Source organism: Heterocephalus glaber, unplaced genomic scaffold, assembly GCF_053883595.1.
Source record: "Heterocephalus glaber isolate CG9 unplaced genomic scaffold, H.glaber_assembly_v1.0 deba00001058, whole genome shotgun sequence".
NCBI lineage: Eukaryota > Metazoa > Chordata > Mammalia > Rodentia > Bathyergidae > Heterocephalus > Heterocephalus glaber.
The window spans coordinates 1,029,995-1,048,821 of NW_028258184.1; the positions used below are offsets into that span (position 1 = coordinate 1,029,995).

The 18,827-nt window shown below is 32.4% G+C and overlaps 1 protein-coding gene across 39 annotated transcripts in view; it reads right to left on the minus strand.

Annotated features, from left to right (window-relative positions):
• Positions 1-329: 329 nt before the first annotated feature.
• Positions 330-18,827, minus strand: part of Gulp1 (GULP PTB domain containing engulfment adaptor 1) — a 271,287-nt gene continuing 252,789 nt past the window's right edge. For 36 of the 39 annotated variants that reach the window (XM_087209608.1, XM_087209602.1, XM_004872306.4 and 33 more), the window contains 3 exons: positions 18,406-18,544; positions 13,815-13,909; positions 330-7,870 (listed from right to left, as the gene is read on the minus strand). In XM_087209608.1, the coding sequence (XP_087065734.1) occupies positions 7,799-7,870; positions 13,815-13,909; positions 18,406-18,544 (306 nt within the window). In that variant the 3' untranslated portion in view covers positions 330-7,798. Of the gene's footprint in view, positions 7,871-11,985; positions 11,997-13,814; positions 13,910-18,405; positions 18,545-18,827 lie in introns of all 39 variants that reach the window. The other 3 variants (XM_004872310.4, XM_021250248.2, XM_087209628.1) reach the window with 1 other exon arrangement.

The following is an 18,827-nucleotide window of genomic DNA, read 5'->3' on the forward strand; positions in this document are numbered from 1 at the left end:
CCAATAGATATGAATTATTTGTGCCATTTTCCTTTGATGATTTTTGGTTTTAGGAATTGAAATTGTTAAGATGTGGGTCTAATATGTTTCCAAAATGAGTATCTCAAGCTATTTGGATATTTGTCTTAGCCCAAATTTCAGAATCACAGTTTTACAATATGCATGCATATATGTATATATATTTATAAATATATATATAAATATAAATATATATATATATATATATATAATTTCCTGCACCGCTGGAAAGGAAACATATTCTGGTGGAATATAGCCAGCATGCAGAAGTTTCATTTGGCCCTTCAGAAAATGTATAGCTGGGGCACATAAAAGGATCAGTGAAGGACAAGAAAGACCATGACTTGTTTTATTATTCCAGTCTATACTCACTCAGAAGAGCAGATTCCAGTGAGCACAAAAAGACCTCATCAGAGAAGTCTTTTTAACATAAAGCATGTCCTAAGTAGTAAAAATATGACTTCAGTTTTCCTCTGAAATACCATCACAGCTGACCTTTAAAAATACAGCTGTTTTTCTCCACTTTAAATTGTCCATTTTGATGAAGAACAATAATGAATTAATGTGTTTATTTCAGTCTTCCTTGGTTTTTCTGAAGAACAAGCATATTCTGAAATCTCTTGCTCTCTCTTTCTTTAAACATCCAAAAAATGAATTTACTATTATAATTTTCCTAATAATTGTTAAAGAAAAATGTTACTGGTATTAGATACAACTTAATATTAAATATTATTTGATCCAAAAATATTATTGAAAATACTAACATATGAAAGCAAAAAATGGTAAAACACTACTTTCCTTTAATTGTTCCATTTATTTTATTTTGTTTGTTGTTAAGACAATTTTCATCCATAGCTTTTTTGAACATTTGTCTAATTTTCCTTTGACCTTTTAATTTTTTAGTTAAGGGAACAATCTGGTTTTCATGGAACCCCAAATTTTTGTGAATGTGAGTGTTCTAAATAAATTCAACTAGGTCATATGACTCATGATTTTCCATGGACTCACTGACTTTATTTTCTGTCTAGAAGCTACTTAATTAATCTTACTCGATCAGATGGACAGTCTTGACTTTTTAAAAAATGAACTGTTCTCCAAGAAGGTTGTACTTTGTGTTTCTTTTTTCATAAACCTCTTTCTAAAGATTTCTAAAAATTTGATCAAGTTGTGTAGCAGAAATAAATTCTTGAGCCCCTTGTGGTTTCCTGGGCCAGCTGTTTTCTAGCTGCACTCCATGATTAAGGCTTGAGGAAGGCATGCAGAGAGACGAGAAATGCACAGGCCAATTGCTTGCCGCTGGAAGATTTAACAGGCATACTGGGGAATTTTTATGTTCTCCACATTTCCATTCCTTTATAGCTAAAACAAACAAAAAAAATCACCCCAAAAGCCACTGAAAGGAGTATAACGCAAGACAACAAAGCTAAGTTTTATTTGAATCCATTTCAAGAAAGTATCCTTGCATTCACATTCATACATATGGAGCTTCATTATAAAACGAGAGCACATTCAGGCAGGCTCCTATAAAACCAAGATATACAATAAATTCTGTCAATCTACATATTTCTATTCATATGAGCAAATTTGAAAGTACTTGTGTTTTGATATTTCAGTGTAGTATTATCTTATACATTTTAGTATTTTCTTTGCTAGCATTTTCAAGGTATAGCTTTTATTGGAAAGAGGGAAGCCTTTGAACTCCTTTGAGACAAGTGTCATTCTTCAAGTTTTCCTGAAAATATGGCCAGCCATTAATAATTTTAGAGAGACATAGGTCCTGTTTTTCTAGTGTAAATCTATTTTGATGTCTGCCTTCAAATATATCCTTATTAGTAAGAAATCCTGAGACTCTTAGAGTCATGCTTGGCCTTGCATTCTGTTTGAGTATCATGAAGAGAAAGAATTGCATACAAGATGTTTGATATTAAAGAGATGCAAAGATTGCAAAGATGCAAAAGATTGTAATTACTGTCCTCTTCTTATGGCAGTGATATCACCTTCATCTGTCAGATGCTCTTTTTACTTAGGAGTCACTGATTTAATGTTTATGTAAATCGAGTTTGTAAATCAAATAAATGAAATACATGGCTTTTTGACATTTTTTTTCTTAATCTTAGGTTTACTGAGGGACTTTCTTCCTTTTAATGCCAAGAACAGCTAATAGTTAACGCACTTCAGGAGATATGATCCCTTTGCATCACTTCCCTGAAGTCAAAGACCAGACTAAAACCATAAGCACAACTGCAACATCATAGCACAGTGTTTTAAACTTTAATCCGAGGGTTCCCTACAGATCAGATTAAGTCATTCTAAAGTAAAAGTAATTGGGTTTTAAACTTCCTAAAAATTCAAATGAGGTATGGTTTACAAGTTTTAACTCAAGGGAGTTTTCTTAAACTCAAGTAATATTTGTTTTTCTAATTGCTCTTGATGGCAAAAAGTCACAAAACGGGCCAGTTTATTTTCAGGTATTTTCTTTTTTTGTTTCCTTTTATGTGAAGGACAAAGCTGGAGCCATCATCAGAGGAATCACTGCTGAAGAAGTCTTTTGTACAGCTGCATCGTTCTTGTTACTCCCTGGTCCTCAAATGGTTCAACTTGCGTGGAAAAGGAATCTGTGGACACTTAAGTTTCGGGGAGTTAAAATCTTTGAAGATTATGAGGATCCCATCATTACCTGTCTCTTCCCATTCTAGCACAATTCGAGTTAATTTATCTTCAAATAAGCAGCTACTGAAACTAGAAAATGAAGAACTGAATAGAGTATGTGTGTGAGAGTGAGCGAGTGAGACGTTAGAATTTCCTGAATCTCTGCAGAATCTGTGTCCTTTTCTGACACACAGTTACCTATTAAATTATTAGATGATACTAATGCTAAGCAAGTGCTTTTTAGAAGTAAAAGGTAAAATAAACATTAAGCATTGGGAAATAATAATTCTAAACAGGGTCTAGAATTATATCAATTTTTTTCACAAGGGTTAGTAAATTTAGCCAGAAAATTCTTTAATATTTTTCCTTTCAAAATGTAACCAAGAAGCAATCATCTATCTTTGGTTTCTCTGCAGGAAAGAACCAGAATTTGGATTGTTTCCAGGCTACCCAGACAGCTATTTCAACTGGAACAAGTGACCTTTGGAACAGACCAGAACATAGCAGCTTGGCCAGACAGAGCAGAGGAAGAAGTTAACTGGGAAGGACTACAAAATGTTCTTGTGAAATCTCATTCGAAGAGGACAATAAAAGATAAATGAAGTTAAGCTTTTTTAAAACCAATGAAAACTGGGGGCTTCTATTATTGAATTCAAAGTTATACTTTGAGATTTTAACTGTCATGATTTAATACACAAGCTCAGCAAATGCAGTTTTCCACTCCTTTGAGTGCAGGGCATGTTCCTTAATTACATAACATTTATTTTTGAATCTTCATGGCCCTTTGAGGCTCAATGATCATTCTTTTGTTTTCTTTTATCAAATGGGCCCAATTTCCTTAGCCTATGATTCTATGGCAGTTATTACATGCTTTTAGATAGTTGCCAAGACCTTTATTTAGCAAAATATTGCAGTGTAAGTTATAATAATTGCAAAGATATCATTGGAGAGGAGAAAGTAGTTATGTTCTCTGAATATTTATTTAGAAGGTGTATTGTTCTCTTCTTTCCAAAAGAATATAAGAAATTTGAGTTCACATAGTTAGCAAGAAGCTTGCTAAAAGGATTATTCAACCTTTTTCTGAATGCTTACAGATAAAGTGTTGTGCTTGACTCCAAAGAGAATACAAAACTGTCAGGCAATCCTTCCTTCACGGTGGCTGAAGAAAAAGTGGAAAAGTTTTAAAAAATACTTTATTAAAATAAAAAGATGCTTCGAAGATAATATTTATTGATTTTTGCAAATGGATTAATAATGACAACTTGGTTAAGTCCAAAGTATTAAGAAACTGTTGTGGAAGTTCAGAAAGTTTCTAATGGAGACTTAGCTAGGTATATATTGAAGAATGCTGTTAAGGTGATAATTCCTACCCCTTCTAGCCAGATTACTTTAATGAAAATAACAACATTTAAGTCTTAATGCATGTTCTAAAGTGACTGAGAGCTGCCTGCAATTTATAATGGGGTTCAATGAAATTTGAATATGTATCTAAGCAAATGCCAAAAAAATGTAGCTAAGTAGATTATTCCAAGTATCTGTTGTAGAATTATGGAGGTATGGTAATATTGTCTGATTTAAAAACAAGAAATTTGGATATTCAATTTATCATGTATTGTCAGAAAACTAAGAATGAACCTTTAAGCTCAACTCCTTTTTAGGTATTTCATCTGTTTTTGTACATTATTGCAGTATGATTTTGGAAAAAAGTATTGCTTAGAATCTATGAAGCAAAGTGGGAAAAGTGAATCTATGAAGAGACAATGCAGTCTGCTTTTTAAATAATATCCATATTCCATAAAGATTCACTTGAAAGCAAAGAAATACAATATCACATGAGATTTTAGGAGTTGATGTCTTTGCTGGAGTAAAGGAAGCCAACTTTGGAAGAATTCAAGAAAAATTATGCATGTGGGTGAGGGAATTCCAGAAGTAGCTTAACTTGGACCTTAGGTAGCAACATGGGACAAGTGCACTGGTGTTAAAATTTGTGTCAGTTTTGTGGGGAAGGCACTGGAGAGACAGGCTATTGAAAGATCTGTCTGAAGTTATCTTGGAAAGATATGCCTATCTGAGACACAAGGGCCCAAGGGCAAAACCAGCCTTACTTATATCCACAGTTTGCTGCCTGCAAAAGGTGGAGTTTAAGTGGAGTCTGAGATTTAATTGTCAAAGTTGAGTCCAAGATTCTCCAAGGAATTTAACAGAGGCTGAAACCCAAAATCATGAGTAAACACTTAATTTGGAAATACTGATGGAAAATCCTGGACTAGAAATTATTAGCAGCCAGCTTTTTCATGGTTAAGGGAACATCAAAAAGAATTTAAAAATCAGCATTTAGAAAGGAAATTCTATCAGAAATTCTATTTCAAAATGGATTCCTTTAAGTTTTTTTTGAAAAACTACAAATCCAAAATATAAAAATGAAGATGAATGAAAAGAAGAGATGAAGAAAATTATTGCCATTCTACTGTACTGAACTGTCCACTTGATATCTTATCCTGTAGACACTAGTTAGATCAAAGTACCCTAATTTAAACATAATTAAGTACAAATGTTCCCAGGGAAAGTTTCAGTTCATAAGGCATTTTAACACCCAGTGGTTTTCATTCATTGACCCATATACTTCTCTTACATTTCCTTTAATGACAATAAAATAACTGAGGTAGGGATTTTGTTAATCTAACAGCATCTGTTAGCAAACTCATTGGATGTTTCCTTATATAATAAGAATAATACATGGTATTCACCTGAAGTGAGCAATAAATGGATTTTATTGAATGAACTGATGAATTGCTCAGTGTGCAAAGGTTGTACATATGAAACCTGTGTGTCTCTAAAATGTACGACCCCACATTTTGGGCAAGGGCAGATCTTTTCATGATTACACAACTAGTCATGACCTAAATCCTATTACCAAGCCCACTTTTTAAAAATATCAGCCAAGATACCCATTCCATTTTCACTTGGCTAAAGGAGCCCTCAATTTTGCAAAGTGACATTTACATAAAGCAATCACTACCCCAGATGCTCCTTGTGACTGGAACTAAATGACCTCTCTTATCAGCAGGATCACATCCATGTTTTTACATAGGAATAATATTTGCTCATCAAGTGAAAATGTGTGTGGGCTGTGAGGAATGAAGAATAAAGTGCACGCTCTCTGTCTTCCTCCGATTTAGGAAGAAATCTATTATGTACATAACATTAGAATGCCTACAGATTATTTAATGAGTAAGTTATACAATTTAATTTATTTAAAATTATTTATTCTCAGAAAAATCAAACATATCATTGAGTTTACATAGAAATACAGTTTTCAACCAGATTATCATAAAAATGCACTGGTGAAATAAATGTTCATAATTGATGACCGAGTATGTACTATTTAATCATGCCAGTAGCAGAATTGATTACCATAAAAAACTGGTAAAGTAACATATCTTAAATATTCAAATATCATTTTAGTACTCTATTGTGTTACCATTAATAAATGGCCACTAAATATATACCTATTACATAAAGCTTTTTAAAGTACAATAAAAATACAAATTCTATCTGTTAAAAATAAGCCATATATATGGCTTCAAAACATTCTCATTATATAAATTCCAAAATACTATATGACAAACAAAATTATAAAGACTCTTCCTTATGAAACATACACTACCCTTTAATTAAGGTACAATTTATAACAACACGAAGAAGGCTTGCATATACCATAGAACATTATAGAGATACATACAAATATAATATTGCATAACCATATCTGATTCTTTTCCTAGTGAAAATGTACCTTTAGCACTTGAAGAAAACTCCCATGAGTAAAATAATCTATTTATTAATTTCTTTTTGATGGATACATCCTAACTAAGCTCATGTTTTCATAATTCATTTTGCTTTTAAACTAATAAAACACATTACAAAATTTGACCATAAAATTTTGTTGCACAGTTACTGTTTGTTATGTAGTGGACAAAGATACATACAACAAATGTTTTTAAAGGTCAGGTTCCATCAGCACATCAAGAATGAGCTGCCATTGAATTTCACTGCTCACATCTAAGATGAAGCTGAGCAGAAACTTGAGTTTTGTGAAAAATGAGATTTGACTTCAACAAAACAAATATATCATGGTGCTATATATTTTGATACTTTACTATCACACATTTTAAAGTATCAAAACCAGTGGGGCATCACAAAATAAACTATGGTGAGGAAAAAATATCTTTATTAAAGAAAATATATGAAAATAGTCCATATTAGTGAGGAGAAATATATTTGGTAAAGTAAGTATGCATAATAGGTATTGTACTCATACACAGCACACATTTCAAATACACTGAAAGGAAATATCAGATCAGATGATGTTTAGAATTTATAGTAATGTTATTATGCATTAGAAATTAGGTCTTTAAGAATTTTACTGATAGTAAATTGTTATTGTTTTCCACAATCATTATTTATAAAGCAAATATTTTAGAGACTAATTTTTAATAACAGATATTATTACCTTATATTTATTACCTTGTATTCTAAATACATTTAATTTAATTATTATTGGAATTTATGTATTTACTTTATCAGCTAAATATTAGTGAAGAGGTGGCACAGAATTCAAAGCTAACATTTTCCCAATGATGTGAACAGCATTTTATATGTAAAATGACATCTATCTAGTGAATGGTCACATCTTTATTGGTTTGAAAATAGAACATGTGTAGTTTGGCATTATATCTCTTCAGAATTTTAAAAGTTACCATTTAAGGTATGGCTTTTGGGACATCAGAAATAAACTAGCATCCTGAAGAATGAACTCAAATTTTAAGGTGCTAATTATTTAGACCACAAACAAGGCAGATTATTGGGATGATTTGTGTTTCAATTTTAAATTCGTTGACAACAGAAAGAAAAAGGAATATAAAAGTAAGATACACATTATACTAAGTTGCTTTTGGAATAAAAGGTACAGATCAACACCGAATGTGAAGAAATTTTACTGCAATAGTTTTCAAAGCAGTAAGATGTTCAAAAATATATTGGCACATTCATAATACCTGTCTCAAAGTAATAATGCATAATATACACGGATATAAACAAATGGAACACAAGGCAGCACCTCTCCTTCCTGGCATCAGCACCTGCTGTCTAATGGATCGAGACAAAATACTGTGCCTTCAAGAGTTAGTCCCATTTTGAACCCCTCCTGTAAAACAGAATAAAAATCATTAAAATACAAAATGCTATGACAAAGTAAAATAAAATCAAATCAGCAAGCCAGAGTACCAATGAGTAGAAGTTCAAATCTTTGTACTTTGATCAACTAAAAAATAATTACCTGCCAAATGTTGGCTAGTCAAATTTTTATATCAAGATATCTCATAGGCAAGTTTTTATATTCACTAACATTTTAATGTTTTAAGTGTATGTCGGATTAGCGTGCATGAAAATCAGAAGAAAAAGGCTGTATATAAAATTAAATTGACTCTAAGTCTTAAGTCTTGCATCTTTCTGTTCACAGAACCTATTTGTTACTCTATCATTGCTTCAATTCTTCTGTTGGCTTTAAAGATTGTTATTAAATATGACTAAGATAGCTACCCTTCGAGATAGCCTGTTAATTTTCGTATTTTCTTCCTACTTTCCACCACCCAAAGGCTGCATAAAATCGTTGTTGTTAATGTGATTCCATAGCCTAAGCTTCCCATACAGTCCTGCCACTGCTTTTTAGCAGACTGGCACCATGAATATGTTTTAGAAGTTAAGTGGCCATTGATTTATTGAGCATATGTACGTAACTGCAGTGAATTTTGTGCTTCTTTTCGCACGGGTGCTGCTGGCCAAGGAGAGTGTCCTCCACTCCAAGTTCTCACGCACTTTGGAGAAGACAATCACACTTTTAGGCCATCTCTTTTCTCACCATCTCATCCCAACCCCCCTGCCTGGGCCTTAAATCTGTGCACACTGGGGTACAGAGGTGAAAACCCCAGACTTGAGTTGATCAGTGGAACTAGAAGTCACATTGTAGGTTGCCTTGTAGAAGTGTGGCAGTGCCCTCGTTACTTTCATTTAGAGTAAGTATTTAAATGTACTTATATTTGTACAAAATCCAAGTAAATATTAGCATATGGAGGGAGAAGTACTTATAAAGCTGTAAGGCACACTTCACTTGTAATTGATGTTCAGAGAACATTCTTCATTATGTTCATAGCACAGAGACTGCATAACACCATCCTGACCACAAAGGCTTTTGTAATCTCCATCCTTTACTTGGCATATTAAGTATGCTCCAGTGGGTAAAGCTCAGAATAATCACCATTATTTTTTAAAACCTGTTATTATCACAGAAAGAAATACTTTGTCTCATTTATGTGTAACTTTCCAAACGCCACCAAACACTTTGAAAAGTGAATATTAAAAATTGGAAATATTTATAAATAAACTATTCCTTTACATATTTTATTTGGATATCTGAAGAGCTATGCATTATGTCATCTTCTCATGTATTATCAATGAGAGATAAATGACAGATATGATAGCTACGGAAACAAATAATTATCTTTGGGATGGTTTGAAACCATTCAATGTTTTTAAAGTATATTGGTTCATTTGGACATTAAACCAGTATTATTTCACTTATCTTGAAAATAGTATTTATCAATGTATTGTCAACATTGGAAAGACAGAAAAACAATCAAAGAAAAATAAATGTTTATAATTATTTCAATAATAAAGCATTTGAATATCACTTACAATATTTTTATGCTGATTTTTAAGGATACTCTGAATGTCCTTAAGTTAATAATCATCCCAATTGACAGATTCATTACTATAAAGTTCTTTGCTTTTCTTTCCTCCTAAAATAAAATTCTCATATACTTCGTGACTTTCCTTCAGAAATTTCATTTTGTAAGTCAGTTTTAATGAAGTCAAAATCTTTTAAGATTTCCGTATTTCCTGGATTTTAAACTTCTGAATAAACTCGAGTCTTATTTACTTCATGTAGAGATTGTAGTTATCATAAACTAATACATGTCACAAAAAGAATGATTTTATAATTGATTAAAATATTAATCATAGTTTTCATATAAAACATTTTGCTTATATGGAAGAAAGGTTTATTTTGGCTCGTTTTCCTGTTTGGAAATAGAGAAAAGCATATGAAGGTGGGAAAAAAAAATTTATATGTGTTATGGCATGTATCTAGAGGCATCTTCTCAATACCTCATTTGCTCATGCTCATTTGCCCATTTGCCTTATTTGCCTCATTTGCTTATTTGCTCAAAGCCTCATTTGCTCATGCTTTTCAAAGGTGGCTGAATCTAGAGTGTGTGAATAAAGATTAAGGGTGTAATAATTATATTAGTCCATTGATTGGCTTAGCATAGTTCTGGGTGTGGATAAGGGGAAGGCACAACATAGGTGTGGGTGGCACCAATCAATAGGCTTGTAGCCTAGATGGGAAAAAGGGAAAGGAAGGCTCACTGCTGCTGCTGCTTCCTGCCTACCCTGCCATGAACTGTTTCTCCTCTGCTATGTTCCTCTGCCATGCCATCCTGGCTTGGAGCTAAGTGACTGTGTCCTGAAACCTCTAAAAACTGTGAGTCAAAATAAACCTTTTCTGCTTTAACTTGCGGGTGTCAGGTATTTTGTCCCAGCAGTGAAAAAGTAACTAAGACAATATACACTTGTTACATGTTGAGTTATGTCCTTTGAGCTTCTATTTTTTTCTATCTGCTGTTTTTTAAGTTATTTAAATTATAATATAATTTTCTCATATTTGTAATGTATTACATATATATTTATAATTTTCTATTTTCCTGTTAGCAAAATTCAAAGTCTGTATTAAAGTTACTGGAAAACTAATTCATCATTATATACTATTAATTTTTATAATAATTCATTTGTTTCTAGTACTTTACAATCATGAAAAAGGTTAATAGGATATTTGGACACATAGAGTCTTAATAAATTTATAATTATTTTCTCCTCAGAATATATTGTTTTACAGATTTTGATACCAAATAAAAACACAAATATTAATAAAAATTACTCCCCAAAGGGATACTATAAACTAACCTTGGCCTAGCAATGATTTAGAATGCTTGTTTTATTACAGCTTCACTTTTACTGATTATTAGTAAGAAAATGAAATTGTTAAACTGCTACACCAAACAGGCATTTACACTTTTTTGTGTGTTTACTTTGATTAGATGGAACATGTTTACATATATGTTGGCCATATGTGGTCTTATGTGAACTACTGATTTCTATTAATTTGCCAATTAAGTGTTCTAATTATTTGTTTACTTGTTTTAATAGGTATAGGTAATGTGTTTATATATATACTAAAATAGAAAATTCTAAACCTTTATAAAACAAAATGTTTACATATTTTACTTATAAAATTTTCCCTCTAATTCAAGACTCTAATGAACATTCAATTATTTTCTAATGTGTTTAAAGGCCTAATGCTTTTAAAATTTGGGTACTGGTGTAAGTTTCACCTGTACACTGATTGTGCTTCTCCAAAATTATAACTAGTTGATTTAGCACCACTTGTGCATAATTTTTTCATCTTTTGCTCATGTGCTAGTCTTCTTTTCTAATGTATTAAGATATTATAGCTCATGAAATACACTATCAGTACTATCCTACTGCTGTATCAGTACTACCCTATGGCTGGAGCTATGAGATAAACATGCCACATAGTTTAAATTATCAGATCAAATTACTATATTATTGATTTCAAATAAACATCTAGTTTTCTAATTATTAAAGTGAAATATGACATTTCTGCTTAAATTCTTGCATGCATTAGATATTTCTGTGATTTCAAACAACTCAATTATTTTAAGAATAGCTTAATCACAACCTTCTTTAAATGAAAGATGACTAAATATTTCACTAAGCTTATTAGTTCAATCCAGTATTCAGAACTTATTATACTGTATTGTTTTTATATGATGCATAGAGAAATAGTGCTAAATATGGACATTAGATTAATTAGCATGGCAAGATTAATAACAAAACTCAGCATACAATTTAGATCAAGAAAATATTATCTTATTTTAGTTAAAGTGACCTTGCAAGTTAATTGTAGACTAAAAGAAACAAGCAATAAGGCAAACAATTCGATAGTGACTAAATCATCAAAAAGAACCTTCAAATGTAGGTTATGAAACCTTTGTAAACACAATTAATACTCAGACATACGCATATGGAGCTATTTATTTATTAAATAAATCATGCAAGTATTAAAGTTTTAGCTTTCAAATGGTTGTAAGTTGTTTAAAATTATTATGAAAATAATATACCAACCATCTCTGGCGCTACCCAACATGAAAGCAGAAAAGAATAAAAAGAAGATATTAAGAAAATATTAGCAACAGCAAAGACAACAACTAAAGCATCATAGTTTAACATTATTTAGATAACATATCACCAAGTCATCCTAACGCAATGTTTCTCAAACTTGGTTACTACAAAAATTTGGAGCTGGAGACTTGTATTTTTAAAACTCTATTAGAGAGTTTTTCAATTTTGCGATAATCTAAAAAAAAAACAACTTTCATTGGAAAGTAGTACTTGTGATGTGCATCACCCTTAACAAATACTACCCCGCAGGGCCCACATTTGTGTTTGTTCCTACAAATCCATTAGTCTCAGGTAGTAACAGCCTAACTGCAAAAGGAATGAAATAGGGTAGGAACAGACTTCACATGAAATACAATATTCTCATTAATTAATCATGTGTTATTTCAGGGAAAGTTTCATACTCTCTGAAAAATGGAAAAGGTATGCCATCAGGCAGGATACATTTTGATATAAACAAATTTGATATGGTCATTTAAGACAAATAATGACATTCACCTTATGACATTAAATGTCTTAATATGAATGTTGCATTTACTTATTTATATTTTTATTTCATATTTGTATAAGAACTCTGAAGATAAGTTGTTTATAACTTTTGTGGCAGATATTTAGAAAATTTTGTAACAATTTAAATTTAAGCATCTAAAATATTTTTATTTAAATGGGAATTAGAAATCACCCAATTTGAGAATACTGTTTTAACAGATTCTTTGAAAAGCTCAAGGCATATATTAAATATTTCAACTAGTAAAATGCAGACATGTTATTAAATCTGAATCTAAATCCTAAAAACTTTCACGTACTACTTAGAAAACAGAAGAGAGCTGCAATTGAACATGAGCAGAAGGGTATTTACATTATGTTGCCAGGGGAAAAATGCATTTACTCTTGTTAGATTCAAGTCCACCCATTAGTTTTCTGTTTTCATTTTTTTGGGGGGGGCAGGTAGGGAAAAAAACTAAAACACAGAAAGTGTTTTAGGACTAGTAAACAGAAATACTTCCTTCAGCTTACTTTAGTGCCTTCACAGTGTCTTCTCAAAGAGCTTCACATAATTGGTGTCTGTCTGGATTCTACCATACATAAACTTTTTGATGAAAAATAGGACATAATAGTTTCATCAAAATGTAAAGGGTAAATATAAATAGCACTCTTTAACCCTTGTAAGGCTAGTTATTAATCATGGCTTATTATTCACAACTTTTAAGGCTAATTTCTTCAAACATCCAGAGCAATTTAGAATTGAAAAATGAGAGAGAGACAAGAAAACCCAAGTGGACTACATTCCTAAAGAAGCTGTCACTGGTGTCTGCTTTTTTAGTAAGAGCCCAGAAATTGTTAAACACAATACAATGCTTCTTTTCAGATGGAATGATTTTGTTCTGACAAAGATTTTTCCCTCCTTTCTCATTCATAATTTTAAAATTCATAACTGTTAAGACTCAGGTCAAACCTTGTAAGTGGAAGGCACTGACCTTTTAATTTCTGGATTTCAAAACAACAAACCATTAAAAGCTATGTCTTTTGTGTAAAAAATGAACCATCTTCTTTCCACTGTAAATTAAATTATTAAGAAAACCAACAATTTAATCCTTAGCATGTGTAGAAGTACTTTTAGGACTAAGTGCAATTATTTTTTAAAGTAATTATTTTAAAGCAGTTTGTATAGGAGCAACATATCAAGGTAAGGGTAGTTTGAGTATATATGATTTTCTTTCTCCCAGATTAAAAAGAAACAAGCCGTTTACTGTCCAATCTGTTAAAATAGTCACCTGCATTTCATCTAATTTTGATTGAATATCTGGAGGGAAATCCCCTGCACCACAGTTAAATGGGTCAAAAGGTTCTGCTCCAAACAGGTCCCGTTCTAAAAGGAAGAAAAAAACTTGTTAAATGAAATGACAAGAGCTGAGCAGGGATAGGTTAGGCAGGAAAACGTAAATCAACATGATGTTCACATGATCAAATGAACCACTATCTGTACTTGCACTTTATGTTGCGCTTTCTGGAGTTTAGGCTAAACAAGGGAGCAAAGATCCATTGGTGATACTAAACACTGCTTGATTACAAAGAGGTATTATCCAGAGAGGTTTTTTGTTTCCAATGATGACTTCCTATTGGTCACTAAATATTTACTAATTAATGCATTACAATGCCTACATTTTTGCACCATTTTAAATTTACTAAAGTTTACAAAAACTTATTGAAACTTCTCTTATTCCATACATTGTTGTTCTGCAACACAATGTAGAACTGAGTAAATTAGTTGGTAGTTTTACTCATAGGTCATGTGTTTTTAGCTTACCCAGGGAAAACTTAAGGCACATTATCTCATGTAGTAGAAAATCTTATCATCTTTATAGATAATCACAACGAGACATTTTTCAAATAAAAGTTCTTCTTGATCAGAAACAAGTGTATTTTTAAAAAATAGGAGGAATACAGTATCAAAAAAGCTATTACATTTTAGGTCTAGACTGTTCCTCCAGTGGCTTGTGTTCAGAGAAGAGGCTTTGGGAGGTGATATACATTCTCTAAATTCAATGCTATATAATGATATATAAGAAGGAATATATTTTTCTACTTTATTTCTACCACATTCTCAAAAGTTATTCTGTGACTCATTATGCTTTCCAGTTATCATTTTTTTCCAATTTCTCATATAAAATTTATAAACGGTAAACTGCTTGGAAGTTTCTTGCACTGGTAAGTGTTGTATAAATAGGAGGGACATACAATATAGTATCAATTAAAGTCACTTTTAAAAGTGAAAGGAGCACTCCCTAGTTGCACCGAGACAAAAGCTATAAGCTGGAGCTGCCCTGAACAAACGGGAGTTTATGACTTAATATATCACTGATGCAGATTACTATTGCTCTTATTACTTACTTTCCTTTGTCTGATGTGGCTCTGGAATAAATCAAATTTAAGAGAACTGAGAAACTTCTCTTTGGAAGAGTGTCCTGATAACCACTATACCACAAGCATACTGAACAGTACTGTTTACATAGTAGGTATGCTATGTCTCATATCTAGATGTCCCCTAAAGACTCATGCAGTCAAAGGTGGGGATTTTTGGAGGTGACTGGATCTAGAGGGTGATGCTGGGATAAAGAGTGGCCCACCCTGGGTGTGAGTGCTACCCACCTAAAGGGCAGGCAGCCCGATGGAATATAAGGACAGAAAGAAGCTGTTTAACTACTTTGCTGCTTTGCTGCCTTCTGCCTGCCACGAACTGTTTCTCCTCTGCAACACCACTCTGCCTTGCCACCCTGGCCTTGGAGCTAGCCGACAGAGGAGGGAAACCTCAACAAATTGTGAACTGAAATAACCCTTTCCTCCTTTAACTTTGAATGTCGTTAAATTTGTCTCAGCAATGAGAAAAGTAACTAAGACAAGGTTTGTTCAAAAGAAATGACTTCATGAAGGAGAAGAATTGCTGACCATGGAAACAGAAATTTTTATTATGGAGACTTTCTCAAACTGGGACTTAGGTATCTCTATATCTCTAGAGATTTCAGGTGGGCTTCAAGGAGTACTCGATAGTCCTGAAACGCAGTGTGTAACTGAGGGTGAGGGAGTTTGCTGTATTTTTCTGTGAAGTTTCTAACTCATTCTCCAGAATCCATGATTCCTCTACAAGTTAGCAATTACACTACATATTAGTAAAGATATTAATTCCCCGCAAATTAATAAATATTGTAGAACTCATGGATATACTCTGATCAGCTCAGATGGGTCTAAAATTCATAACAAAATCATAAATTTAGGGCTGGGGATTTAGCTCAGTGGTTTCGCTGCCTGCCTTGCAAGCACAAGGTCCCGAGTTCGATCCCCGGTACCAAAAACAAAAACAAAAAAATCATAAATTCAATTTCTATGAAAAAGACTGCTATGTATCTAAAATTAAAATTAGTTGCATTCAATGAAGGGGTGCCAAAATAAAAACAAGTAGGTCATACTTTATTCAGGAATTCTTTTTGCCAGGTATTTTGCTGGGCAACAGATTAAACTAGTAAAGAAAGGACCCCATTCGTTTCCTCACAGAAGTTATAGCTAAATAGAGAATAGGCTATTAAATAAAATAAAGTCTCATACGTCTTCAAAGGGGAGACACATCATTCATTGCAATGAGAAACAGGATTGAAAACATGTTCTAAGGAACTACTGGGATTCTTAGGCACTAAAAAGAGAACCTCAGAGACCAATCTTATAAGCTTTTGCTTTTATATATTTATGTAAATAATAACTGAAAAACAAATACATTTAATAGTCCATTTAGAGAAGAAGTTATTTATTTAAAAACCCAGCTGGATTAAAGTTTTAGAAAAATTTGGTAACTACAATTGAGTGGGCAACATGTCCTGACATGCTTAATCTATCATCTATCCATTTTTACAGAATTTTGATAAGAAGAAACACTGAAAAATATATCGAAGTGTTATTTCAGTTACTCACTAACAAATCTCTTGAAACCATTTGAGGATCTTGGCCTACATCTTCCAAACTTAACAGCATTTAAAACAAAAATCAGTATTTTCCTTCTCTACTGCTTTTTTTTCCCCTGTGAACAATGTTTGATTAAAAATCCTGCACTATAATTTACTTTCAGTCCGGATCCTAAATATTATTCCTTCTAAATATCTTCAAATCTATTCACTCTTGTCAATATATATTTCAAGTTGGATTAAAATTGGAATTTCATTTGTCTTACAACTGCACAGAATTCCATTTTGCATATCCAGTACATCTTCTTTATCTAGTTATCATTCGATAGACATTTAGGTTATTTCTATTTTTTTTGAATATTGTGGATATTCCTGCAATAAACAAGGATGTGCAGATGTCTCTTCAACATACTGATTTCATTTCCTTTGGACACATACCAACTGTGTTGGGATAGATGGAACATATAGTAGTTCTATTTTTAAATTTTTGAGGAATGTTCATACTGTTTTTTATAACCACTGAAGTAATTAACATTCCCACGCTTGGAATTGCATGTAAAGGTTCCTTTTTCTCCATGTCCTTGCCAGCACTTGTTATCTTTTGTCTTTTTGTAATAATCGTTCTCACTGGAGTGAAGTGAATTTCCTTGTGGTTTTGATATTAATTTCTTTAATAATAGGTCATGTTGAGCATTTTCATACACTATAGGCTATTTTGCTATCTTGTTATAAGAAATGTCTATTCAGGTCTATTGCTCATTTGTTAATTGGGTAATTTATTCTTTGCTGTTGTTTCTTGAGTTTCTTACATATTCTGGATGTTCATCTCTTGTCAGATAAAATAGTTCTGCAAGTATTTTCTTCCATTCTGTAGATCATCATTTCATGCTGTTGGTTGCTTCCTTTGCTGTGTAGAAGCTTTTCAGTTTGATGTAATCCCATTGCTGTATTTTTGCTTTTATTTGCTATGTTTTTGGGGCTTTATTAAAAAAATTCTTGCCCATCCAATGTCTATTTTGAGATAATGTTTTGAAATACAGTAATGTTTGTATGCTAGTTTTCAAGGTAATGTCATTATTTTGTATTTACAAATCAGTAATCCAAAATACACTGCTCACACAATATGAGCAATGTACTTTGTTAAGTTCCATAGGGAGAAACAAGCCATAGGCCCCTGTCATGTATGGAAGCCTTCAGCTAATACTTGAAGTTATACTCAGAATGACTTGCTATAAACTAGAGAAAATGCAAAGAAGTATAACATGTGAAGTCTTTTCAGCTTTCCTTGGGCTTAGTGACTGACTCAGGTCAATATACAGTCAAAACATTAAAAATGAACATCTGTTGAATGCTTTCTAATTTATCTAAGAGTAACTTTGCTGTCCCTTCCAGATATATAGTAGATAAAGCAAAAAAGTAATGTCTTTGTACAAAAAGAAAAAAAACCCTTACATAGGGTGATTATATAAACAAGTCATGGCATTCATATAATTTATATAATTTTCAACTCTGTGCCTTTGATTCTATGATAATAGCAGCATTTAAACCATGTTCTATTAAACATGTCAAAATGACTAACATTACCATCAGTTTGCTTCTAACAAAGTAAAACATTAAAATATCATTCTAAATGAAATAAAAATACAATTAAATTACTTTATCATTTAAATAAACCATCACCATTATGTCGTTTTTCATACAATAGGTTAAAATTGCAAAGAGGGGTGTCTTTAGTAGTATGCTCTAAAACATGAAAATTAAGTAGAATTAATTGAATCTAGTACATACAGAAGAACATAATACTTTATTAAAATCGTTAGTGAGCTTATTAAGAAATGTGATTTCCCAGAGAGTATTAAACACTCAAAATGTACCCAGATATGGCAAGAAACACCGACTTCCTTAGAAAGCTTACTCATTTCTGTAGCTCTACTAGGTCCTGGGGGTGGCTGCATGCCGTTGCGAGTAGCTACTGAAGACTGGTCTGAAACTGGAGAAAATGGAATCATATCAAAGATGTCCGTGGAAGGTGGCTTGGGTGCCATGTTGCCTGCCTGCAATGAAGAGGACAGGAATTAGGGTAGACCTTCACGTGAACACATTACAATGATCAGTCTCTCATATGCATAAGAAACGCATGGCAACAGCAAATCCAGTTGAATCATAGAAGCTTGCCATTTTTTACATCAATCATAGTTACAAATCAATAATTCAAATGGTTCAGACTGTTAGGCCAAGTCATCATTTGCAAGAAAGGAATAGAAAATTTCTACAAAAATGTTCTCAAAGTTCATGGTACAAATGGTGACAATACTGTTCTGGATGAATATATAACCG